The following is a 27,427-nucleotide window of genomic DNA, read 5'->3' as shown; positions in this document are numbered from 1 at the left end:
ACCCACAGTGTGGTGAGGACTGTTACACACAAAAGGCTGTATCCTTTTATGATAAACAGAAGTCCCTTGGTGAATCTAATTTTACAAATCACCAGGAGAGGGCGACATTGTATTAAGACTAAACATTTTTTGTATTGGTTTTGGTTGCGTGTGTGTGTGCGTTCTTGTGCGTGCCGGCTTTTGTGATCGGCTACACTAGTCGATTGATGAAGCAAGGGAAAGATCGTTTATTAATCTGCACATATGTATTCAACTTTTTAGAAGGATTGTAAATGTCGGACTGCCCTGAACCCATAGCATGCTTCAAATTAAAACTCGATAAGAACTTTAGCACATCTGTTCTTTAACGGCCGTCACAGTCAATTTGAGTCAAATACTGACATCTGGTGGTTGGCCCACAGATGGACTAACCAGAACCATAACAAAAGAAGCAAAACAATAAAAAAAACTGGTCCTAAAAACCTTGGATACTTGTCAACAGTGGAAGTCTATAAATGAGCAGCTCCAAGATGAGGATAAATACGCTTTATTGGGAGAACTACTTTGAACTGCTCTGAGTGAAACAGAACTTTTACTTTACTTGACTTTTAATACTTTCCCTCCTTGTAAAGTTTGATCAAATTGCAATCCCACTGCCTTGCTCCAACTGTGAAAGGATGGCATTCTGGTTTGCGTTATGTTTGATATGGATTTCCTTCAAATAGATAGACTGACATGATGATGGGGATTATACAGCCGATAAAAAAACATGCAACACATTTTAGCATGCAAAAGCATTATTCCTTTATTCCCTTTATTCCTATTTACCCTTATTGTTATGAATATATTTGTAGCAATCTAGGCTCCATGACCAAGGACACAGGGTGCTGATGATGATGATGATGAAAGCCGGTTTATTGTAAGGTTTGCGGACAATGATACATGACACTAGTTCTCCATGCTGCCATGCAGGAGATCTCTTCCTGAGTGTGTATGGTGATGGCTGGTTTAACATGTGCACACTGACTGCTCAATGTGCAACAGGTGTGCCGCCTCGCCCAGCCCTAGAGTCCAACCAGTCCGACTCAGGCCCGGTGAGGCTGCTTGAACCAGCCGTCGTCGACACACACTCCACAATCGTATATGGTTGTGCAATGTAAACGTCGGTTTTCCATCCTCATAAAAGCATTTGAGTCCTGAATACAGAGACAGAGAGCAAGAGAGAGAGTGACTTAGGGGAAAGAGAGAGTGACACAGGGGGGGGAGAGAGAGAGAGAGAGAGAGAGAGAGAGAGAGAGAGAGAGAGAGAGAGAGAGAGAGAGAGAGAGAGAGAGAGAGAGTGACATAGGGGGGAGGGGAGAGAGAGAGAGAGAGAGAGAGAGAGTGAGAGAGCGAGAGAGAGAGAGAGAGAGAGAGAGAGAGAGAGAGAGAGAGAGAGAGAGAGAGAGAGAGAGAGAGAGACACACACACACACACACACACACACACACACACACACACACACACACACATAGGGGAGAGATAGACAGAAAGAGAGCGAGAGAGAGAGAGAGAGAGAGAGAGAGAGAGAGAGAGAGAAGAGAGAGAGAGAGAGAGAGAGAGAGAGGGAGTGAGAGAGAGAGAGAGCAACATAGGGGAGAGAAAAAGAGAGAGACAGGAGAAAGAGAGAGAGAGAGAGAGAGAGAAGAGAGAGAGAGAGAGAGAGAGAGAGAGAGAGAGAGAGAGAGAGAGAGAGACATAGGGGAGAGAGAGATATTGAAGAAGACGACAAAGCAGATGAATCTCTGCCTGTTCTAGAAGCACAACCGGATATTACTACTATAGACCTTCCTGCTAAACCGCTCCCAGACCACAGACCTCCCCCAGATCCTGAGCTCCCCATCCCACTGGCTCACGCAGAAGGGCTCTCTGACAGACCCCTTTTGTATCTCAACCACAGGTACCCAGACATCAACATCAACATCAACATCAGGGATGTACTGCCATTGTGTTCACCCTCCCCCAAGCAGCTGAAACCGTGGCGGTCGACATTAGCACCCATTACCGCTGTCTGACACTGAACTTGGCCTCCTTAAGCGATAAAACTGCTCCATTATGGGAAATCTTTAGCCAAACAAGATAAAAACAAGTTAATTACAGGTATTGCATGGTATTATTTTGTTTGTATTTAATTGTAAGTATGTTTTAGTATTTTATATGTTTGAGTTTGTTTTTTATGACATCCATCTGGTATTTGGTTTTCTTTTAAGTTGTTATTTTTCAGTAATCTCTAGGTCTAGTATGTTGGGGTAGTGAACAGTGCATACCCTAGGGATTACATTTAGACAAAACCAAGTATTGACAGTTGGAGGAAAGGATGGATGATTGTGAAGACAGATATTAATCTCACAGATTATTAACAGCATTTAACGCTAAATTTAGAGTTGTTTGGGTCTGATTTCTGGTTACAAAAATAAAAAGGTCAGGTTGTGGAAGTGTTGAACAAAGTGAACCTCTTCTAGACGCAAGTTTATCTGTCCATTATCTACTTCAAGTGACTTCTCAGAACTCTGCCACAGAACTGCCACTATCACCGTTCAAACCTGTACTCACTCTAAACAAGCAAGATATAGTCTGATTTACCACAAATTGTATCTCCAGTTGTCAGCTGCTTCCTACTACACAACGGATAAGAGATAGCTCCTCAGATAACAATTTTGTCCGGCACCCAGTCTATCTACCTGAATCCTGTTTTTCTATCTGTGGATCCATCTGTGTGCATGTCTGCTGTGTGTCTGCCTGTATGTCTGCCTGAGGATGAATGGAAGTATTCTACGTGTCACCTCACCAATAGGGTAGAACAACTTCAATCTTCTACAGAGGTGATTAGTCTTAACAAACTCCTCTGTTCACAGAGGAGTATACTAGTATCCCTAAAGGCAGCGTGTTCCGCAGGCAATTCTACTTCATGTCTTTAATTAAATTTAAGACCCAGTGACATGTGCCTAATATCACGGCAGAACTTTTAATTAGAGAAGGCTCAGCTTTTGCACAAGGTTCTGTCTGTCCCGTATGAATGTCCAGTTGAATGGCATGGACGTTATGGGTGGGGTTTAAGTCGTATATCCGCTTGCCCGAATTTGATATTCGTCACATATTTTAGAAGATTAGTGGATGACAGTCTCTGACTATTAGACCATTGTATATTACATCCACAGGATAATTATATGTTTCAGCGCTGTATTGTGTCCTGGCCCCACTGCGACCTTTGCTCGGAGACGTTTACAAGTAACTTTTAAATCTGGCAATAGATCAGCATGTCGGCCCGCGGCGTCCTGGGAGCTTTGCGATGCGCCATTGAAAAGCCCCGAACAGAACATACGCTCTCAGCGCGGCCACGCGCGCTGAGAGCGCATTGATTGCTATTGCGCGCCGTTACGCACGACGTGCGCAAAAGCGATCACCCACACCCTGCCAATCTCCTCATCTCAAAGTATCCCCGTGCAATTACAGGAAAGGTGGCTGCGCGCACAGAGACGCACGTATCTACATGCAGTTCAACGATTAAACTATTTGAAGGGAACTTTTACACGGATTGGCTTCTTAATTTAAAAGGAAATTGTGGGAAATAACGTCAAATGCAAACACGCCGTGCAAGGTGCGTCGCCGGACATTGAGGGGATTTCTCTCAGCATCTTCTCGGCAGGTTTCACTTGTTGAGCATTACAGGACGATGTCTTTCTGAGCAACAAGTCACCAAATCAAAGGTAAACTTTCAACAATTACGCACACGATCGCTTTGTTGATGATATGATGATGTTTATGTTGCGGTTCGTTTTTTAGATTACATGTAGATTGTTATGATACGTATTTAGTAGTAGGCCTATTAGTCATAGTAGTAGTTGTTGTTGTTGTTGTTTAAGTAATAGTAGCCTAGTAATAATTTTAGTAGGCAAGATTATAATCAATATGATCACATGTGGAGAATTGTAGTGGATATTATTTCGTTTTTGAGCAGTTACATGCGTATATTTGATGTTAGTAACTATTAGGAAGACACATGTTGAGAGTCGATTTTTCTTATATTTAAATTCCCTCCACTTTCTTCACCTCGAATGTAGGCCTATATTATAAATACGCAAAAAGTCCCTGTTTCCACCAGCTGAGAGTGGGATGAGCAGCAGGCAGCCATGACGCAACTGTACTACAAGACGGACAACTCGTCCTACCGGGACCGCATCCCGCTGCGCATCGTGCGCGCCGAGCCGGAGCTGTCCCCGCTGGAGCGCTACTACCTGAGCGCCGTGGAGAAGGGCGACTACGCCACCGTCAAGCAGGCCCTCGAGGAGGCCGAGATCTACTTCCGGATCAACATCAACTGCGTCGACTCGCTGGGGCGCACGGCGCTGCTGATCGCCATTGAGAACGAGAACCTGGAGATCATCGAGCTGCTGCTGAGCTATAATGTGTACGTGGGAGACGCCCTCCTGCACGCCATCCGCAAGGAGGTGGTGGGCGCCGTGGAGCTGCTGATAGACCACAAGAAACCCCGAGGAGAGAAGCAGGTGATCATGGGAACACACCTCACGTCCAACCCAAACCCGACCCAAAACACTTCAGTCATACCCATACCATAACGCCTGACCAGACAGGCACAACCCCAAGTACTGCTACACACACACCAACCGTAGAGCACCTCACCCACCCCACCCACCCAAACATACACCCCACCAACCCAAGCAATCCACTCACCACCCACGAAAATTCTTTACCTACCCACCCACCAAATCTTCACCACTCAGCCACCCCCCCACCCAAACCACCCAAACCACCCAATCCAAACCACTTTGTTTGTATTTACTCTTTGTTTGTGCTTAATCATGTCAAATCATTCTAATGTAATTATTTATTACATTAGTATATTGGTTATATTATAAATTATATCTTTCGATTTATTTATACCCTTTCAACAATGACAAGGGTCAGAAAAAATAAAAACATCAAAGGAATACAAAGTAATTAAATCAATTATAATTATGGAATGCTAAAAGAGTCTTTATTTAAGCCTATACCTTTTACATTTAGTCATGACGCAGACTCTTATCCACATCCACTTACAAACTGATGCTGAAAACAGTTGAAGCATAAATATAATATTGGAGTAGCTTCAAAAGATGTCAGGTGCTGCACAACCCAGTCTCAAAGCTGGAGCGAGTACAGGGTAGTCCATCAGTATCAGGAACACTTACGGCGACATTGATGAAAGGCAGATGTGAGTCCGGTTTAAAGCAATGTGTGGGGAGGCAGATACACTACAATGCAAGAAGCTGGGGATGCAAACACATTCTGACATTAATATCAGGGCACAAACCAAAAAAGGGTCGTGAGCCAGAGAGGTAGATTGTTCCCTGGAGGTCGTACTCGGTGATCTGGAGCTGTGTGAGGTGAGTTGTATTGTAGCTGCGAGCATCCTGTATCTAAGAGGACGTCTTTACAAGCCCTGCTTGGAGCTCTCGGACATCTTGTAAATGTCTGGTTTGATATGTGGGAGATCTCAACTTTCCGCCGAAAGGGAAAAACAACCCTGTTATGGCCCCCGGGGAATCTTCCCAGCCACTGCCCATTAGTCCGAGATAAGAACGTTTAAGAAGCTCATCCCTCACAGTTGTGGACACACTCGTTCTATTCATGCAGAGTTAATAGGCTGTCTGGTATCAGGGTGAGGTGTGGGTTCAAGGTTATAAAGCGTGGCTCTTCTTTGTAAATCCCTTCCCTCTTTTGAAGATCAACAGAAATCTCCATCGCTAAAAGCCTTTCACCTGACCCCTTGTAGCTAGATTGTTTGGCAAGAAAGATAGTTTAGCGGTCGTAAAAGAGATTCTCTGGTATATAGATCTAAGTATTTGAAGTCCTTGGGGTGAATTCATCTTCAGTGAAACTTGTTCCGATTGGAATGATTCGACCCCAGGTGATGACATACGCCAGTCTAACAACGATCTTTATGAACTTAGATAACCTGGGGTTCTTTTTGTTTGGCTGCGCTGGTTGCTACCCTGCGGTTCATAAGAGTGAGGGTTTTGGGAACCCCAATGTCCGTCGCCCAACAAGTCGACAAGGTGGCAAGTCACGTTGGTTAAAAGCATCTGCTAAATGACCAAAAATAATTAAAGTGTCTATTAACAGTATTAACCATATGCAACGTTGCCCCCAGTATGTCATTTACTCGAAGATCGACTGTAAGTGAATTTGAGTGTCAACAACCTGCTCCCTTGTGTAGAATGTTGGTGTATATTAGTGTCTCTCTGAAGCCGCGTTTACATGGACACATCTATGCCGCATAGATTTCTATGCGGCATAGAAAATGGTCATGTATACGCCTCATTCGGAATACAACGATCTGTTCGGCATAGATTCTATGCCGAATAGAAGAGGTGGTGTAGTCCGTTTTAAATCGCCATGTATACACTTATTCCGCATAGATTGGGGTTTAACTTAGTGCAGCCGCAGTAGTTCGCCATTGGTCCACTGAGCTCCGTCGGTACTTTAAAGCACACCGAACTTCACCGCTGTCAAGGAAAGTGGATTTATTGCCTGATTCACGTCTTTGTTATCACTCCGTAAAAGTAGTCCGGTAAGCGTGGCCGGTTGCTAAGCGACGGGACACATGGGTGTTTATTAATGACGTGTTCGCGTATCGTAGTGTCCGCGCTCGTCCGAGATAACTGTAAATGAGTAGGCTACTACTAGTACTTTTGCAGGCTGAACGTTAAAATACTTCTTAACTTAGAGAGATGGCAGCTGCAGTAGTTCGCAATTGGACCTTCGAGGATTCCTGGTCACTAAATTCCCGTAAGACCACTCTCTCCCACCAGTCTTGGCTGCCATCCAAATTCCTCTTGTTTGCGGCGGAGCTTAGGGTAAATATAAAGATCTGACGAGAAATTGACGTTGCTGCGCTGTCGTCCTCCTTCTTAATTGAAGGAGCAGGCAGAGAAAAGCTCTCTCCTGCTGTGCTTTCATTAAAATCAAATTTAAAATCCCCGATAGTGATAAGACATCCATTATGTCGCCGCCGGTCCAGAGATGTGTCAGGTGTGCGCGAGAGACAGAACGGACACTTTTGTTACTGCCATGTATACAGTACATTCGGAACACATTTTAGGAACAGATCTATGCCGCATAGAAATCTATGCGGATCAGATGTGCCATGTAAGCGGCTACTGATACAAGGTGTTATTTCCAACATTCCGCAATTTGTTATGTCTCTACAAGGATGAACCAACCTGGTTGTCTGGGACATAGCCAGGGCCATATACCTTATCGAGGGTGAGAGAGTGCTTCTGTTCTCTTGTTATTCACGTTTTCTTTATTAGGTGAGTGCTGCATGCAGCGCTCAACTATTGTTCTGCATATGTTTTATTCTTGCTTTCTTTATTTATTATTCTCTACAAACTTTGGGACCTATCTCCTTCCTCAATTTTTCACCTAGACTTTTTCACCTAGCGCGCGATAGCTTGGAATCGCGCGCTTCTTTTCAGATTTTTTAAATATTTTATACTTTTTAAGATATTCTACTTTTAAAATACTATCTTTTTTAACATGGGAGTCAATTCTTCGTTTGCAACTGACGTCACAGCTATTAAAATTCGTAACCAAACCGGAAGTCGGCCATCTTGGTAGGAAAGCAATCACAACATTGCGCCCTGCTACACTTGTTTCAGTCACATTAGAGTGGAGGTCATTCAATCGCAAAGCCGATATCTAACCTCAATTGTTTCGCTATTATATTATTTTGTTTGTCTAATAATGCCTACCAGTTGTGCTGTGCACGGTTGTGCGAATAATTTCATACGGGAGAATGGGAATTGCAGTTTTTTTAGGATTCCAAAAGTGATCACAACTCAAGGTGAGCGGACGCGTGAGTTGACCGAGGAGCGACTTGGCTTTCGAGGGGCGACATGGCACAAATAAATCTCGCCAACACTCGTATTTGTGGTAATCACTTCATAACTGGTAAGTTTTGGGCTCAATCAATTTGGGAGAGGTTCTTTGAGAGGAAAAAGGCCTGATCCTCGCTAAAATCTGACTTTTTCAGCTTGTAGGGAAACCTAACAGGTTAACTTTCTGCTGGTATCTTCCCCTGGTGGGACCGCTTAAATTTGAGAAATATTCTGACATTTGTTTCGCACTATTGTGTTCGCTGCTAGAAGACGTCTGTGTTTTCGCTTGTTTTCCTACCAAGATGGCCGCCGTGGTGACGTAAGCACTTTTAACGTCATTTTGATCACGTGGTTGCAAACGAAGAATGCAACCACGTGGTACTTCAACTGTTAAAGACGTAACTAAATACATTTTCAACCGTTTATCTTCGTTCAAACCATTTAACAAATCTACACACTCGTATCTTCAATAATATCCAAACGGAATTTCGATATCATTTAAACTTTCTTCAGAATCACAGTTTTAGTTTAATACCGGCTTCGTTTTCAGCTGTTTTCGTTGAAGAAGTCGGCCCATTCTGACACAACTACTTTTTAACGACATCGTAACTCAATCATTTTTCAACCGTTTACCTTCATTCAAAACCATTTACCAAAACAATATCATTTAAACTTTATTCAGAATCACAGTTTTAGTTTCATACCTGCTTCGTTTTCGGTCGGTCTCATTGATTTACGTTGACGCTGGAGCGTGAGGAGGACGTTCAGCAGTGTTGCCAGATTGGGCAGTTTTTTCCACCAGATTGGGCTACTTTTGGAGGACGTTCAGGCAGTGTTGCCAGATTGGGCTGTTTTCCCGCTCTATTGGGCTACTTTTAAAGGGGAACTATGCAACTTTTTTGGCTTAATTTACATGAACATAACAGGATTGTGATGGTTCTATAACACTAGCGCATCTTGGCGGAAAAAGGGAATATGCAAGTTTCTGCCGGCGACCCGCCGCCCACTGTCACGGGAGTCTCGGGTCTCGCGAAGCACAGAATTGCTTTATGGCACCGACCCACAAACACGGAACCGGCTCGATATAGACTCAAGTAGCGAAGGGATTGTTACATTCATCATGGATCAGCAGACTAAAAAGAGACAGAGAAACCCAATGTCGGAGAGAGGAAAGGGAGACTGACCGACAGAGAGGCCAGACACGAGTAAACGTTGGGCGAGCTTCTCAGGAATAGCGTGAACTGAAAGAAAAAGAAGACTGCAAATCGGATGCCGACTTGCCATGGCCGTGTTGCTCTTGAAATTGTAAGTACCCTTGGGTGAACTTTGTCCTCTTTGTATTGTGGCTTCTTGATGTTGATAGTCTGTAAAAATGTGTTTGCTTGATCGTTTTGTTGTGAGCCCTGTATGTTTCTAGCTTGCTTGCTTGATGGGGTGTTAGCGTACTCGCTACCATACACGTTTGTTTTCATGGTTGTTTTGCTGTTCGTCTGTCTCGTCCCCCAGATACAGGCTAAATCCCAGAAACCAGGTTCTTGTTTATTTAGATCACTAGACCGCTATTCGAATGCCTCCGATTTTTCTAAGAATGTATAGCCTATATCATGGGATATGTCCGGCTGGCCATATAATGCAGTACCCTGCACGAGAGCTGCTAGTTAGCACATATTCGTTGGTAACAGAACTGTTACGATTCGTTACGAACTGTTACGAACCTCCATTATAGCTTGAGCCATGTTATACCTTTGCTGTAGTTCCCCGCTTGTAAACATGTTTTTAAAAAGATTGCTTTGTATTTTTTCTTAGTTACAAGCGTTGGCAAAACAGCATTGTTCGGGTCATCAAGGCTTGAGGCTTGATGACCCGAGACGGCTCGGCCTGCCTGCCCCGGTACAGCCGCCACCCACACCCGAACTTGTGCGGGTACAAGTGTCAGGAAATCCAGAGAACCCTCAAGAAGATGTTACATAGCCATAAGGCAAAAAACAAACCATGAAGAACTGTCACTTGCATTTCTATCAATATCCAAAATAAATATTTTCCTAACTTGTGTATTATTGAACAAATGAAAGAAAGGTGGTACAAACATCGTTAACAACGTTAAACATCGTAAACAACGTTATTTAAAAAAATGGAAATATGTTAAAACCATATACAATTTTATTATTTACAATGTTTATTTGCAGGCAGTTGAATACGCAAAAATGCACATGGCTAGCGTAGAAGTGGATGGGGAAGGGTCGTCAACGAGTTGTTACGACAGTGTTGTAAAATATGTCCTCCAAAGCTGTAGGTTTGCGCTCAATGCGAGCGCAAACCAAGAAAACAGTGAAGAAGGGGTCAAATTTGCATAGTTCCCCTTTAATCCCGCAACGGCTCGCTATTCTACACACACACACACATTCACATTCACACACGCATTCATTCATACACACACACACACACACACATTCACACAAACACGCACACACACACCAGCAGTGCAGGACAAATCATTTGACCTTTCAGATTCTTCAGTTCAATTCGTTTTACATTTCGGCATTTTTAGCAATGCTTTGCGCTTTTCATTAAGCTGTCACTTTATTATTATTTAAGCCATTTAACGTTTCTTTATGTCTTATTCTATGTGGCTTTATTAAAAAATATTTCCAACCTCACTTAGTAGGCCTACTACAGCACTCCCCGCAATTTCTGCAGGAAATGCATTTTCTAGTTATAACACTCGCCCCAACCCTTTGGTTCGGTGAGAAGAGGGATCGACAGCCAAGGAACACATCTCGAAACTGCTCCTCAACCCTACACTATAGATTATTCAACCTAAGTCTGTACCTCGCTGTATTACATCCTGGAATAAACCATCTATTCACCCCTCTTATCCAACCTGTCAAGTTGCTTTGATTTCGACTTCAAGAATTACTACCACGACGAAAAAGACACAACGCAGAGTCTATACGAACAGTTTAGAAATAAGCTGAAATCTAACACTTCTCAGTAAGCCACTTAGGATGTCTGCTGAAAGACCTAACACCCTTCTGATGGTCCCCCCCCCCCCCCCCCCCCCCCTCCAGGTTCCCCCTGCCCTGCTGAACAAGCAGCTGTCGGACTTCAGCCCCGACATCACCCCGGTCATCCTGGCCGCCCACACCAACAACTACGAGATCATCAAGATGCTGGTGCAGAGGGGCGTGTCCATCCCGCAGCCGCACGCCGTGCGCTGCAACTGCCGCGAGTGCATGGCCAGCTCGGACGTGGACGGCCTGCGCCACTCGCGCTCCCGCCTCAACATCTACCGCGCGCTGGCCAGCCCGTCGCTCATCGCCCTGGCCAGCGAGGACCCCTTCCTCACCGCCTTCCAGCTGAGCGCCGAGCTGCACGAGCTCAGCACGGTGGAGAACGAGTTCAAGGCCGAGTACGAGGAGCTGTCCTGCGCGTGCAAGCAGTTCGCCAAGGAGCTCCTGGACCAGACCCGCAGCTCCAGGGAGCTGGAGATCATCCTGAACTACCGCGACGACCTCAACCCCCTGCTGGACGAGAACGGCAACGACCTGGCCCGCCTGAAGCTGGCCATCAAGTACTGCCAGAAGGAGGTGAGATGAGACCTCGTTTGTAATCCAGAAGGAGGTACGATGTGAGTTACTGAGTCCATCGGTTAACTAGCATCAGGTGAGATGTCACTGCGTTTGTTTGTTAGCAGTTTAAACAGAAGGAGTTGAGGTGTGAGTCGTGGGTTGATTAGATCAGTCATTTTTTATTCAACCAGATGTGAGATGCAAGTCCTTTTGTTAGTCATTAAGCAGAGGAAGGTGAGATGTTGTGTTTGACATGTTGGTTTTCCTAGATAGGGACAGATGGAAGACACCTGCATAACTCAATCATCATCAGATGTACTTTGTTATGTAAAAACATTACACGGGTAACTGTTGGTTCATTCATTCTTCACAAGCACCAAAAGGTAAGAGATTTACGTGGCTATCACCTGGAAACAGCTGAGTATCTTATGCACAGAAAATGTATTAAGTAAATTATGCTTTTATTATTCCCTCCCCCTAATATTTCTTATTTTACCTTTCATCGATCGTCTCTTTGTAGTAGCCAATGAGCATGACGTCTTTACTCACATCCACTCTACTTGAAGTGAATTAAAGTCTGTATCATCATCACTACGCTAAAGCAAAAGTCTTTCTGGTCATATCTATTGATCCAAAGTATGAGCAAGAGACAATGACAGTTTTTCTCAGTCGCTTTGGTACATTTCTCATATCAGAATTGAAATTTGCAAAACAGTAAGTGCATTTCTCAAAACAATTCGTACAAATAGCAAAACACCATGGATTTCATGCAAAAGCCACTCTCTTGCTCAAAATTCTTAGTTTGTTTCTCAATAGTAAATATCTGTGTCAATGAAAATGTCATTGCCATCACAATGACAAGTCCTTGTGTCATTGTGTACGAATAACACAGTCAAATTGCTTAGTCATGTTGTCAATATAACAGTGTACTCTGGAGGGATGTTCTGATGTAAACTATGGCTAAAGTTTTGAAGACAATTATTGTAAATTGTAAGTTACACCTTAGTGTATGTGGGAGATGGATTGCAAGAGCCTGGAGAAGATTCACATTTACGCTTTGACTGTTTGTACTGTAATTTGTTGACAGACCATGTCATTGCTAGAAATGTGAACATAGGAAAAACTCCTAAGGGTAAACTGTACATGCATTGCTGTAGGAATTACAGTGTAGTCTTCCTACACTTCCTGACGTTCCTGTTTGTTGGGCCACAGATTCTCATTCTCACGCAGCCTCACTCCTCTTCCTCTTCCACTTCTTCTTCCCTCTGGCTGTTGACCCTGTTTCCTTGTCCTTCCATTGTCGGACAATGTAACATTGTGTTGTGCTCCAGCTATATATATACTTGCCAGTTCATGGTTCAGGAGATGCACCTTTGAGCATTTCAGTAAACTGGTTGATCATTGGTTGATCTAACACTTCAAACATTTCCCTTCTTTAGAGAAAGTCAAGATTCACCTGGTGGCATTTATTATTTACCAATTCAGGACAGATTTAGAAAAAAAGTCTAATGGAAATGTGTAGAAATATGCTTGACATATTATGACAACTTGTTCAACCATTTTGCATGTGAAGACTTATGCAATGAACTAATGCCTGAATGTTGCGGGGGGGGGAGACTATTCAATAGGGACCCATTGTGACCCAACGGTAATCAATTGTGGACATGAACATATTCCCCCACAGCGATACATCCATTTGGCATTAGGAGACATCGGTGTGCATTAGCAGCGGTCAGAGCAGTGATGGTGACCAGGAAACGGGCTGTAATGTATTTACTAGCACGGACTGACTTCAGTGAGCTCAACAGCTTTGCCACCCCTAGAGAATTTGAAAGGAATCTTTAAAAAATAGTAGAGCTGTCAAGCGATTAAAATATTTAATCGTGATTAATCGCATTAATGTCATAGTTAACTCACGATTAATCGCGATTAATCGGAAATTCTTTTTCTATGCTAAATATCCCTTGATTTTTTTGTCCCATAATTCTTCTCATTTTAATTCTCTTATCAACATGGTGAAGTGCATCGGCTTGCCTTGTGCAAATGATTTTTTATTGATAACAACATTGGCATATACTGATCAAAACAGGACGATACAAAAAAAGAGCCTATAGTGCAATTAAACGACTGCTTTGAACAAATGTCATTTGAACATAGCAGTCAGGCTACTGCTTCTTTGTTTTGAGCCAAAGAAAATTATTATTATTATTTTTTTTAATAAAACAATTGCGTTAATCGTGCGATAATTTTTTTAACGCCGTTAAAATTGGTTTGCGTTAACGCCGTTAATAACGCGTTTAACTGACAGCTCTAAAAAATAGTATCCTCTCTCAAAGTTGCTCCATTTCCTTAGCAGCGCGACCAAGCGAAAAACAATATCCGCGGGACGGAAACCGGCCCGGCCGATCAATTATCAAGGCTCGACGTCTATTACGGAGATGGTGAGTGTTCCTCTGGTTCATCCCTGCAGAGCGCCTCCCAGCTCGGCTCAATTCATCGCTTTATTAGCCCACATTACTCTGTCTCCCTCCTCTTCTAACCCAACTGGCCCACCACCACCACCAGACGTTCCCCACGCCCCACTCCCAGCGACATGGTGATCTAATGCAGCCTGAGAGTGGAGCAGAGAGCAGTGCCTCGCGTGTGGCCCATCGGTCAACTCCTAAAGTGATTTGGTGTGGTTTTGTGTGTGGGGGGGGGGGGGGGGGGGGAGGGGGCGGACCAAACGAGCTGCAAATGGCCTGGAGGGTGGGTGGTGAGATCCGTTGGGAGAGCGGAGCAACAAGTCATTTTACGCTGAGATGGCTTCCAGGGATGCATTACCCCACCGGTTCCTGGTCCGTACCCATGGTGATGGCCTAATTAGGGCTAATGAGAATATGAGAATGAAAGTAAAAGGATGGAGCTTTTCCCTGAAAAACCAAGCGGTCATTTCTCATTTGGAAATCAATACTTTATTGCCCATTAACGTTTTTTTCTTCTGGAATCATTTTTCTTCGTTTTTAGTCTTCCCCTTATCGGTTAATTATTTAATTATTTACTGATTCAGAATCAGAATCAGAAGATCTTTATTATACCTTATGGGAAATTATTTTTTTGCAGCAAGCACACAAAACAGCATAGAAAACATCGGAGAAAACATGACACAGATAAGTCTAGTCTAGAACAATACAAATGGCACAGTACAAGGAAATCAGAGCAAGAATTATATTTCTTTTGAAAAGTGCTATGCATTAGGTATAAACAAGTTCCTTGCTCATACCTTTTATAATTTTAAGATTACTTTATCTATAGCCAAAAGAGTATTTAATACTTTTAACAAATACAATGATGGACTTTCAGTAATTGTGGAATTAATCCTTTCTGTTTTTGGATTACCGCTTGACATTGGATTTAATAAGCAGAAAGGGCCTCACACTGTGAGCCTTTTGTCTGTCACGAGGCTTTTTCTTCCATTCAACAATTCAGTGGGTGAATGAACCTGCAGCGTTTGGCCAGCGTTTTTAGGTAAAGTACTGATGAAATGGTTAAGAAACAACCTACGAAGAGGCACCCAATCACTGATGAATAGAGACACACTTTTCTATTTGTTCAGTCCATTTCAAACAAAAGAATAAAAAAATATATATATTTTTTAAATAATCTTTGTAACAAAACCAACCAAAGGCAAAAGGCATTTATTACAATAAGATCCTCATCATCTAACTAAACATCATTCTGACAACATGTTTTTTTTTATTTGTGTACACACAAATAAGAAAAACATGTCAGAATGACACACATGCACAAACCATACCCGTATGTTTGTACATGTGTGTGTGTGTGTGCTAGCATGTGTATGTACAGTATGTGTTTGTGTGTGCGGTTGTGTGTCTATCTTAGTGTGTGTGAGCTTACGTCGTCTGCATCAATGTGTGTGTGTGTGTGTGTGTGTGTGTGTGTGTGTGTGTGTGTGTGTGTGTGTGTGTGTGTGTGTGTGTGTGTGTGTGTGTGTGTGTGTGTGTGTGTGTGTGTGCACGCCACACTAAAAATTATCATCCACATGAACACCCGATCGCCCAAAATTGTTCCCTGTGGACGTCCAGTAATGCAAGTGAAAGACAGCCCAGCCCATTAACTTAACCAGAGACGAGACAAATCTCAAACAGGAAGTCTCTCACCAATAACCGACAAACTACCTCGTACGCAGACTTCTAATGCAGAGTAGAAGAATAGCGGGCGCCCATTTAGACTAACATGGTTATGCTAACATGGGACCCAGATGTTAGGCAGATGTTTCATCTTCCAGAGAAGAGATACAGCGGAGAGGGGGAGATATTACCCCGTCAAGTGTTTATGCATCCTCTCCTCTTCAGTCGACATGCAAATACCTACATCCTCGTATTCTTTGGAAAAATACCCTCAGGAAAAGCTAAACAAATGCGATGGAGGAATAACAAGTCCTTGGTTAAACACTCTGGGTAAGGGTTTACTCGAAAAACACACATAATCATAGGTGAATACCCTCTGGCCCCGCCCACTCTGAGCCAGTGACAACAGTCCTAGGAATCCCTTTGGCAAACATGGAGGGGTGGCTTTTTCAAGAGAACTGCACTTCGATATATATCTGTGTGAAATACGAACAAAAAATGGATGAACTATGGAAGTAACTATTGAATTAAAGGCCATTAAATAGCAGAGAATGTCTTGAAATGTTTTGTCTGTGTCGCAGTCTAGCCGACCACAAAATCTTTCACTGTAACAAAGAGCATGCTACACGCCACCTAGCTTGGTGACTTTACCGGGCTCCTCCAAACCAAAGACGCAGGGTGGTGGTGTTTTAAATCTGGTTTATTTAAAGTTTTTGCAGATGATGATACGTGGCCTGGGGCTCCATATTGCCATGCAGGAGATTTCTCCCTGAATATGTGCAACGGATGTGTGCAACTGGTGTGCAGCCTCACCTCACTCCAATCCGACCTGATCAGGTCAGGCTGCTTAAACCAGCCATCGTCGACACACTCCCTCAATGGCCCTCGAAGACATTGGGGAGGACATTGGGGTTTAAACCCAGTGCCTATCAGCTGAGAGTCTGAAAGAAACACCCATACCAAATAGACATGCTTGTTTGAAAATGGAAAAAAAACGGTGAATGGTTCTTGTGCAATAGACTTCTAGCACAACAAATAAACAGCACGTATAAAAAAAATGTAGGCGTAAAATATTTGAGTGAGATTTTATTTCATTACTGCCAGACCTACCCAGAAGCTACCCTTGATCTTTAAAGATCAGAAAGGGAGGGTTTGGTTTTTTCAGGAATGTATGCCGTTCTTATTTTGAAGGCATTCTGGTTCTCAACTTTCTCTGCAATTTTGTAACACTCTAAATATTGTTCTGAATTCCATTGCCTCGCTCCTTCTCCCCACGGTCTCACTCATCCCTGTCTGTTCCTATGTCTCTCCAGCAGTTTGTTTCTCAGCTGTACTGCAGACTCTCTCTCTCTCTCTCTCTCTCTCTCTCTCTCTCTCTCTCTCTCTCTCTCTCTCTCTCTCTCTCTCTCTCCTGTCTGTCCATATGTCTCTCTATCAGTTCACTAACAGCCATCTCTCTCTCTCTCCCTGTCTGTCCATATGTCTCTCTACCACTTCATCAAACAGCCACCTCTCTCTCTCTCCCTGTCTGTCCATATGTCTCTCTACCACTTCATCAAACAGCCACCTCTCTCTCTCTCCCTGTCTGTCCATATGTCTCTCGACCAGTTTGTAGCCCAGCCCAACTGCCAACAGCTGCTAGCATCGCGCTGGTACGACGAGCTGCCCGGCTGGCGCCGGCGCCACTGGGCGGTCAAGTCGGCCACCTGCGTCCTGATCGGCCTCCTCTTCCCGCTCTTCTCCGTCTTGTACATGCTGGCGCCCAAGAGCCGCTACGGCCTGTTCATCCGCAAGCCCTTCATCAAGTTCATCTGCCACACCGCGTCCTACCTCACCTTCCTCCTCCTCCTCATCCTCGCCTCGCAGCACATCGTCTCCAACGACCCCAACCGCCAGGGGCCCCCGCCCACCACCGTGGAGTGGATGATCCTGCCCTGGGTGGTCGGTAGGGACGCATATACAAACACACACATATATATATATATATATATATATTAGTGCTGTCATTTAAACCCGTTATTAACGGCGTTAACGCAAACTTATTTTAACGGCGTTACATTTTTTATTGCGCGTTTAACGCAATTCTTTTATTTTTAATTTTTTTTTATTATAATTTTTTTTTTTTTTCTTTTGGGCTCAAAACAAAGAAGCAGCAGCCTGACTGCTATGTTCAAGGCAGTATGTTTGTATGTTCATTGTTTAATTGCACTATAGGCTTTTTTTTTGTGTCGTCCTGTTTTGATCAGTATATGCCAATGTGCAATCAATAAAAAAACATTTGCACAAGGCAAGCCGATGCACTTCTCCATGTTGATAAGAGCATTAAAATGAGAAAAATTATTGGGACAAAGAAATCAAGGGATATTTAGCATAGAAAAAGCATTTGCGATTAATCGCGATTAATCGTGAGTTAGCTATGGCATTAATGCGATTAATCGCGATTAAATATTTTAATCGCTTGACAGCACTAATATATATATATATCGCATAATGTATTATATACAGTGTATGTGCTAACACAGTCATTTTTGCATGCATGAATGTATCACAGCTGTATCTCTTTGATTGCGTCAAATTGGACCTATGTTTATTATGGATGCAGAAATTCAAAATAAATATTTGTATGTGTATTTTTTTTAACATATATAAATGCTTTGGCCTCTAGATGTCAGAGGTTAAGAGTTTTTAATGCCTGTGACGTTTAGGATAAGATGGGTTTCTTTTCTCTCAGACCGTGATATGTTTTTTTGTTATGTCTGGTAGCCATTTTTGTATGTTTTGACCAGTGGCGATTTCTCTAAGACTGCAAATATGTACGGTTGACCACATAGTACTGAAAGTCCATGTCCTTTTAGCTGTTTGTTTTAGGACTTAATCTTATTATGTTTTACGTAATTTTAGCTGATCTGTTTTAGGGCCCTGTCTTAATGTACTTAATGTACTTTCTAACTGTTTCCTGTAAAATGAATTGCCTCAGTGGCGATAAAAAGGCTTACTCTACTCTACTCTCTTGTGAAGGTTTCGTCTGGACAGAGATCAAGCAGATGTGGGACGGGGGTTTCCACGACTACATGAACGACTGGTGGAACCTCATGGACTTCATCATGAACGCTCTTTACCTGGCCACTATCTCCCTGAAGATCGTCGCATTCGCTAAGGTGAGTCTGGGAGAACTAGTAACTAGGAACCAAGTCAGGATGATGGGATACCAGTTTGATAATATTTGTCATAGGTGAGTTTAGTATTGCCATATTTATATGGTTACGTAAATATTGTATATACGCCTGAACGATCTATTGAAAACCTGGTTACATAATTATTCAATCCCCACTTGGACATGTTACAGTCTCACTCTCATCCCTCTTGTTATTTATCCACGTTATAGTGTAATGTCATAGACCAATGTTATTGATGTTACTTACACTCAATTCAGGAACCTGCTACAAATCAGCGATTTTAATGAGACAGGCCCGTTTTAAATTGTAACTTTGTTACTTTTAATACTTTCCTGTATTTTTTTCTTTATTTCCTTTTATTTAAAAAAAAAAGCACTGAACAAGATCTGCACCTTAATTTCGTTGTGTAAATACACTGTATTTAACCCAATGACAAATAAAGATTCTATTCTATTCTATTCTATAATAAATATAAAATAAAAATAAATAATATACACGTCATTAATCAGCCGTTGAATGCTCAAAGATGCCTACCGGTAAGACTGCAGGTATTGTGCTTTGAACCCGGGTCGGCCCTCCCCCTAACCACTGACCTGCATAAAGCCTCTTACCACCCTGCTGTTCCACTGTATGTTGCGTGACCCTCCTGCCCGCCCCCTCCCCCCCAGTACAGCGGATGTACGACCCGGGACAGCTGGGAGATGTGGCACCCCACCCTGGTGGCCGAGGCCCTCTTCGCCATCGCCAACATCTTCAGCTCCCTGCGGCTCATCTGCCTCTTCACAGCCAACTCCCACCTGGGGCCCCTGCAGATCTCGCTGGGGCGCATGCTGCTGGACATCCTCAAGTTCCTGTTCATCTACTGCCTGGTGCTGGTGGCCTTCGCCAACGGCCTGAACCAGCTCTACTTCTACTACGAGACCGACGGGGTCAAGAACTGCACGGGCATCCGCTGCCCCGATCAAAACAACGCCTTCTCCACGCAAGTCCAACCCGAGCTTTGTCGTTGTCATGAACGTGCAGCCAGACACGGATTTGTCAGGCGCTTGTTCAACTGTTGTGCAGTGTTTGCCAACCATGGGGTCAGGAGGATGGACTGCTATGCTTATGGGGTCGCAGAAGCTCATTTGTAAGCTGTAGTAGTAAGAAGGTTGCCTTATAAACCAACGTACTGCTGAATGATTCGTAGCCACGAGCTTTCTACTATGCTAACCTTTTCACTGGGACATTGATAATACGGGCAGATGTTGATTGGGTTTAAACTAGGTGTTGCGAAGCAGACGGACCTGATTGTAAGAAGTCGGGGTCTCAAGAATAGTCAGACCTATAACGGCTTGGCCATGAATGTGAAGTGACACTGTTCGTAAAAGTTGATGGTGTCGTTCTGTGTTTCGGTCCGCAGGCTGTTTGAGACACTGCAGTCTCTGTTCTGGTCCGTGTTCGGCCTGGTCAACCTGTACGTCACCAACGTCAAGGCCGATCACGAGTTCACCGAGTTCGTGGGCGCCACCATGTTCGGGACGTACAACATCATCTCCCTGGTGGTGCTGCTCAACATGCTCATCGCCATGATGAACAACTCCTACCAGAACATCGCTGTGAGTGGACCAGGCCTGACGCCTCGGTGTAGCCGCTTCAGTCACCGAGGACTATTTAGTCGAATGTCAGAGGCTATTTTTGTCCAAAGCGACTTACGGGGATCCAGATTCAGATCATTAAGGAGCAGGTAGGGTGAGGGGTCTCTGGTAGACTATGGACATTGGGGTTTTGATCCGAACAGACACTTACAGCTGGAGAGTCAAACGACCCTCCTTTCCCTGCATCCGTCTTCCCCATGGATCTATAATGCAATTCTTATTCTTGTCTTTATTAATCTTTCCCCAACAGGACCATGCAGACATTGAGTGGAAGTTTGCCAGAACTAAGCTGTGGATGAGCTATTTTGAAGAGGGCGGGACGTTGCCCTCTCCCTTCAACATCATCCCCAGCCCCAAATCCGTCTTCTACCTCCTGGAGTGGTCCAAGAAACACATGATCAGAAGCAGCCGTCCCAGGCACCGGCAGACCATCGGGACGTTGGGGGTGAGGCAGCAGGCTTCCACGGCGTTCCAGAGTATTCTAGATCAGGATCAGAATCAGAGTCTCTTTATTGTCATTGCACAAAGTGCAATGAAATTGGGGTAGAGGCTCGCAAAATAAGTGCTTTATAAAAAATAAATAGATAAATAAATTAAAGTAAATTAAAAGAAAGATTTTTTGAAACAAAAACTAAATGAGAAAAAGGTTATTTTTAAAAAATATATATAGAATGTTAAGGAACACAAAAACAAATGTATACATTTTAAAATGTCAGCCAATTTAAGAGGTCAGATTGGTATGATAATGCAATAATTTATAATTCTGTTTCTATTTAGAGAAATAACAGCTCTGGGGTAGAAACTGTTTTTGTTTTTTATCTGATTGCCCTGTAGCTCATCTATGGATCTAGAAGATAATGTCATTGTGTCTGTGGGTGAGTGTTTGCATGGTTTTAGGATAGTCGTAAGACAGTTTTTCAGAGCCAGTATTGCAGAGTGTTCCAAAGTATTCAAAAGCATTGAGAAGAGTTGCATTGACCTTATTCACCTAGCGGCCATATTTGTTGGTTGGTTGTGTAAACCTTCTAAAATATTTGGGTTAGCCATAACAACCCATTGGAAATGCCTTATCAAAGCAGCCCGGATGAGTACCGGTAAATGGAATGCAGAACCAAAGATATGGCATTCATGGTTCCTACAGATTCTAGATTGGTTTCCAATTAACAAATATGGTGAATGAGGACTGTTGTTTGGTTCACCAGGGATGTGGGAGCTATCAGAATCTCTTACGTAATGCCTTTGAAAAGAAGCTAAGATTATATCAGCTCAGTTCCCCCCAGGGAGCTGAATGCCTCAGTTATAATGCATCATGAGACGACATCCATAAACAAGGAGCTCTAGGTACGCTCTGACAGCCGTGATTAAATACACATGCTAACTGTGTAACACACTCGTGACGTGTTCTGTTTTAGAGGCGTGCAGCCGAGAACGTGAGACTAAACCACCAGTATCAGGTAAGAACACTCTTTTCTTTACTTACCGACTTTACTTAACTTATTTGAGAGTCATATCCCACCGTTTGTCCGTCTTTGTTCCCAGTGTATTGGTGTTCTTGACCAGTGTGTTTTCTTGTCTGGACTTTGTCCGCTGTCTACCAGGAGGTGCTAAGGAACTTGGTGAAGCGGTACGTAGCGGCCATGATCAGAGATGCTAAGACGGAACAGGGGCTAACGGAGGAGAACTTCAAGGTAAGCTCTGTGTGTGTGTGTGTGTGTGTGTGTGTGTGTGTGTGTGTGTGTGTGTGTGTGTGTGTTTTAACTCTTAGCTTTTGGTCGGTAGTTGAAGAGGAAGAGTTTTTCCCGTAATACTCAGATATCTATACTATATATCCATGTGCTTGTATTCATGTGTATGTGTGTGTGTGTTTTGTCTGTGCTTATGTGTTTTTCCTTATATGTCTACCTGCTTGTGTTTGTGTGTGTATGTGTCCATGTGCTTGTATTTCTATTGTGTGTGTGTGTGTGTGTGTGTGTGTGTGTGTGTGTGTGTGTGTGTGTGTGTGTGTGTGTGTGTGTGTGTGTGTCCATGTCCTCATGCGTGTGTGCGAGTGCGCGTGCCTGTATTTGCGCGAGTGTGTGCGCGTGTGTGTCTGCGTACAGGAGCTCAAACAGGACATCTCCAGCTTCCGCTACGAGGTGCTGGGCATGATGAAGGGCAAGCGCCACAGCAGCTGCCTCACCCCGGCGGCGCCCGCCTCGGGCCTCGCCGTCTCGGACAACGCCTTCACCTACTGCCCCAACATGGCGCACGCCGACTCCCACAAGAAGATGAGCCTGTTCAACGTGGCGGCCTGCGTGCAGCGGCCGGGACGGGAGCACAGCGCCGCCGGCGGGCCGCTCAACGGCGCCGCCCTGCCGCCGCCGCGCAAGGCGAGGAAGGAGGTGGTGCTGTTGGTGGACAAGCACGGCGACCCGACCCCGCACCCCAAACCCGAGCCCCTCGCCCCGGGTGGGGGTGACCGTGGCATCGGCGGCGGTGCCCGCCCCGGAGGTGGAGCCGGGGGAGCGGAACAGGTGGTGAAGGTGGAGGTGGAGGTCGCGCCAGAAGAGGTGATGGAGGAGGAGGTGTGGGAGAATGAGAATAATCGCAAGGACAAGTGAAAGCGAGGGAATGAGCAAAGAGGGTGCAGGAGGACCAGACACGGCACTAGGGTGTGAGGCAGTGTTTCTCCACCTGGGGGTTGACTGATGATCAAGATGGGGTCGCGAGGGTTTGAAGACTTGTTAGATGAGTCGGTCTAAATGAATAGGTTTGAATGGTCCAGTACGAAAGTTCCTGTTATATATGACCGGACTGCCTGAGGATTCATAGTCAGAGGGGAACTACTGCTCGTCACTCTGTGTGGTGAGGTACACAAACGTTCACCGGCACATTGATATGTAGGCAGATGCAGATTTGGTTCAAACGATGAGTGTGGAAGCGGATATGATTACATTTTTTTATGAACTTAGCGTTGCAAAGTATATTCAACCTGAAAATGGGGTCCCAGGTCGACAAAAGTTAAGGAAATACCGATGCAAACCATTTGTTTTAATATATTATCTACTTTTCTCTTTTTGTACATTCCTTCTTATCCGCTTTTTTTTTTATAATGTTTTGGTAAGAAGGTTTGGGAAAGCAGGTCTTCATCACCTCTCGCTTGATTATTGAAGTGTCCTTGAGCAAGCAGCCTTGACATGGACATAGATCCTTTCAGTCTGGTGGTCGCCTTGCATGGTTTACAAAGGGTGTTAATACAACCATGTCCAACCATAATGGCCATAGCGGCCACAGTGGCTTGAAAAGAGCTATACAAATGTAACTTATTAACTGTTAATCAGTAAACCAATCATTTAATCACTTAATTAATCAACGGTATTAAAGACGCTGCGTGTAGAATTTAGTATCATCTAGAGGAACAGACTAAGCAGAAATTTAAGAAGTATGTTTTAATGTGTGTTTATCCCATGAGAATAATAATTGTGCTTTCATGAACTTAAGCTCTTTATATCTACATTCAGAGCTATTCTACTAAGGGCACTGTGAATGAACAGGAGCCCAGAACAGACAAACGGCTCTAGAAAAACATTGCTAAGAGCTATAGGAAGAAAGCCAAAAGACTATGACCCATTTGTTATTTCGTTACCCTTGTTGTGTCGGAGGGGAGCGTTGTTGCGAGTGATGTTGTGTACGAGATGTGTTGGGGACCACGTGTAGGGGAAGCTTTCGCCTCGCGGGCGCAGACATCCGACTCAACCGTCGAACAGACGGTTCGCCACACATCCGTAAACAACGTGGTGTTATATATATAAGTGCAATAAGAGGACTGTGTGTTGGGAGACCTAAATAGCCTATTAAGATTCTATCTATGCGATGTCGTTCAACATGTGCAGTGACCAATGGTAACTATGAAAATACTCCTGGTTGCAATTGGTTCAATTCATTTATTCCCAGAATCGAGCCGTCAAAAATCAACGCTTTTTTTGCTAACCTGAAATATATTTTGGCACCTTACACAGTAAAGGCCAATACAGGCCATCCTAGATGCTGGTAAGGGAGGGCTTGGGGGGGGGGGGGGGGGGGGGGGGGGGTATTCAGTTGGTTGCAATCTGCACCCTCACCGCTAGTTGCAACTTAAGTCTAAACACTGGCCCTTTTAAATCACCGATGTCAATCAGGTATAAGGGACAAGGCTATGCTAACTAAATTCAATGTTATGAGGACACTGGAGCCTTTGTGTTTAACCTCTTAGTTTAGCTTAATCTAGTGTATTAGCTGATTTTATTTCAGTTTAGTTTAGCTTCCTAAAACAAATTTGCCAAGTACAGATAGACTATCGATGTATGTGTGTGTTTTATTTATTTGAAACAGCACGATTCTTAAATATAATGTAGAGCTGATATTCTCTGATGTTTATTCCATATGTATAGCATGTTGATAGTATGCCTGATAATTCTGTATTTTCAAGAATGCACACTTTAGTAATTAAGTAGATGATATCATCATATTGTCTCTGTATGCTATGTAATGGTCGATATTTATTCATTAGACTCAAACCAAACTGTATGTGAATCAAAGTTATTGTTTCTTTACTATTGCACATTGTCAATTTAATATTATGTTGAAGGCTAATGTTAGCCACACGCTATAGCATGAGCGGACAGAACTTAAATATCAATATATTAATCATTTTGCCTTTTGTGCCGCCGATATAGATGTCGGCTTTATAGAGAGATGTGGATAGATTTAGACTGTGTGTGTGTGTGTGTGTGTGTGTGTGTGTGTGTGTGTGTGTGTGTGTGTGTGTGTGTGTGTGTGTGTGTGTGTGTGTGTGTGTGTGTGTGTGTGTGTGTGTGTGTGTCCATGTGCTTGTATTTAAGTGAGCGTGTGCACATGCATCTGTTTTTTTATATGCATATTTTGTTACAAGGGTGTTTTGTGTGTGTGTGTGTGTGTGTGTGTGTGTGTGTGTGTGTGTGTGTGTGTGTGTGTGTGTGTGTGTGTGTGTGTGTGTGTGTGTGTGTGTGTGTGTGTGTGTGTGTGTGTGTGTGTGTGTGATGAATGTGTTCTTGAAGGGAGCTCAATCTTGGTAAACACTAACCAGATTAGGTAGCAGAGCTCCTGTGAGGTCATGCGGAGGTCCTCCTCTCAGAATGTCAAGTGGAGATTGGCTTCACCAGTAACAGTCGGTTAATCCGAGACATTTCAGCTGAACTTAGAAGGGTCTTGAATAGAGATGTTTCAAAAGTCTCTAGTTTAAAGTAGGATAGGAGTTCTACTGACAAGTTTCAGGCTTCATGAAAACGTACACAGGGAGTTAACGGCTTTTATTGATTTTCTTTTGCAATGTCATTTGAAGTTGTATTCAAAAGTTAAATTAATCCGTACATAATCAATCAAAAATGTGCATGTGTTGTAGACACAGACCAACTCATCTTCATAATACTGCGGAGCATCGTAACAAACTATAACTTGAACATAACTGGCAGGAATCATTGACAATACTGGCAGGCTTACATATTGGGGATGAAGATCGCTTATTGCGAAACAGTTTTATCATTTCTCTGCGAGACGTGTCCCTACTTAAACCCTGCATTCTTCAGCAACAGCTGGGACACAAGTGGGATAGGAAACACTTGCTATGCGTCTGTGTGCGTCTGCATGCCTGCCTCAGCCACTCTGCGTGTCCGTCTATGTGTGTGAGTGTCAATATGTGTGAGTGTCTATGTGCGTGCTTACGTGTGTATGTATGTGTGTGTGTGCCTGCATGTGCACGAGTGAGAACCTTGTGTCTTGTGCATTGATTTACAAAAATGCAATTTACTGAAAACATCGACGAGTATTAATCAAATGCCGATGGTTCAGGGCTAGGTATGTTTGATGGTCACGGTGTGTTCCATGCTGTTGTCGTTGAATTGACCAATGAAGATGATGGCTTCTGTTGTTCCATTGTTTGAGACTGGCCAAGTAGACGGCCCAGCAGCCTAACCCCATCCTGGCTTTTATCTGAAACATATGGCGACCCTATGCAAGACGATTGGAAATTCTCTTTTTTTTTTTTTTGTTGCAACTGTCCAATTTATTTGCTATATGTTCCGTATATGTGTCTTTTTTTTTTAACAGACTATACAGACCAGAGAAATGATCCTTGATGTGAACAGCTGGAGTTTAAACAGCTGAAAATGGAAATTGCAGAACCTTGAAACACAATCAGGTGCAATCAGTCACAGATATTGAAGGAAGTCTCAAAGTCCAGGGACATGCAATCAATCAAGAGAGGATACGGTTAACTGAATAACACAGGTTAAGTTTAAAAATTTTAGTTAAGTATAGGCTATAATTTTAGTTAAGTGAAACAAAAGATGGACTGTATGGCCATCTATGTTAGAATATTGTACAATTAATAATATATGTTAAAATAAGTGACTAACTTGCCAGTGCATGCTAATGGTTGTGGTATGGCTTGTTGGTATTCTGAAACAGACGTTATTATAACTAAGATAATAGCCGTTTCAGCAATTGAAATGATTTTTAGGTACAAATAGCAAACGTCTCAGCCTTAATGCAGAACAATCCATCAGAGATTAATCCTAAAAGAGTCGTGGGACATACAGCACCAGGAGCGTTGCACAGAGTGCGGCAGTCTAAGAATGACAGGGTAGCTAGTACGAAACCCTGTGGGACACCACAACTAATTGACCTCCAGAACATGATGAACTCTAAAACATTGAATACTTGAATACATTTTTCCTTTTGAACTAGAACCACATTCTAAAAGGTGTAGTGCATATTGACAGAGAAACACATGGATATTGAGAGAGGTTAAAATGATTGAGTATGTGTGTGACTTTCGGTATGTTTTTAATAAAGTGTTCCCAACACCAGCGCTCCAAGACACCTTTTAAACAACCTATCCCACCACAGTACTTCTCTTCATGTTGCCACTAGATGGGGTAAAAGGTACTCTGACGATGGGTCAAATAGACGTTTGCAGGCAATGACATTAACATTGATCTAGTCTCTAGAGACAATAGACAA

General features: G+C 43.5%; 1 protein-coding gene across 1 annotated transcript; it reads left to right on the top strand.

The window, feature by feature from the left end:
- Window positions 1–4,124: 4,124 nt before the first annotated feature.
- On the top strand, window positions 4,125–27,273 carry LOC132474458 (short transient receptor potential channel 4-like). Its single transcript, XM_060075175.1, has 10 exons — window positions 4,125–4,523; window positions 10,967–11,485; window positions 17,206–17,542; window positions 18,616–18,755; window positions 19,442–19,755; window positions 20,176–20,371; window positions 20,661–20,855; window positions 21,823–21,864; window positions 22,009–22,098; window positions 22,510–27,273. Exons 1-10 carry the CDS (start codon window positions 4,149–4,151, stop codon window positions 23,008–23,010), a joined length of 2,709 nt encoding a protein of 902 aa, XP_059931158.1. The 5' UTR covers window positions 4,125–4,148; the 3' UTR covers window positions 23,011–27,273.
- The last annotated feature ends 154 nt before the right edge of the window (window positions 27,274–27,427 follow it).

Source organism: Gadus macrocephalus, chromosome 16 (assembly GCF_031168955.1).
Source record: "Gadus macrocephalus chromosome 16, ASM3116895v1".
NCBI classification, from domain to species: Eukaryota; Metazoa; Chordata; class Actinopteri; order Gadiformes; family Gadidae; genus Gadus; species Gadus macrocephalus.
This window is presented reverse-complemented; position numbering and strand designations above follow the sequence as displayed.

Bases quoted from the DNA above. Each gene is read 5' to 3' on its own strand.
- LOC132474458 (XM_060075175.1), top strand. From the start codon at position 4,149: ATGACGCAACTGTACTACAAGACGGACAACTCGTCCTACCGGGACCGC. The intron at 11,486-17,205 runs GTGAGATGAGAC...TCTCTCGACCAG, and splicing joins TCAAGTACTGCCAGAAGGAG to TTTGTAGCCCAGCCCAACTG. The intron at 22,099-22,509 runs GTAAGCTCTGTG...GTCTGCGTACAG, and splicing joins TAACGGAGGAGAACTTCAAG to GAGCTCAAACAGGACATCTC.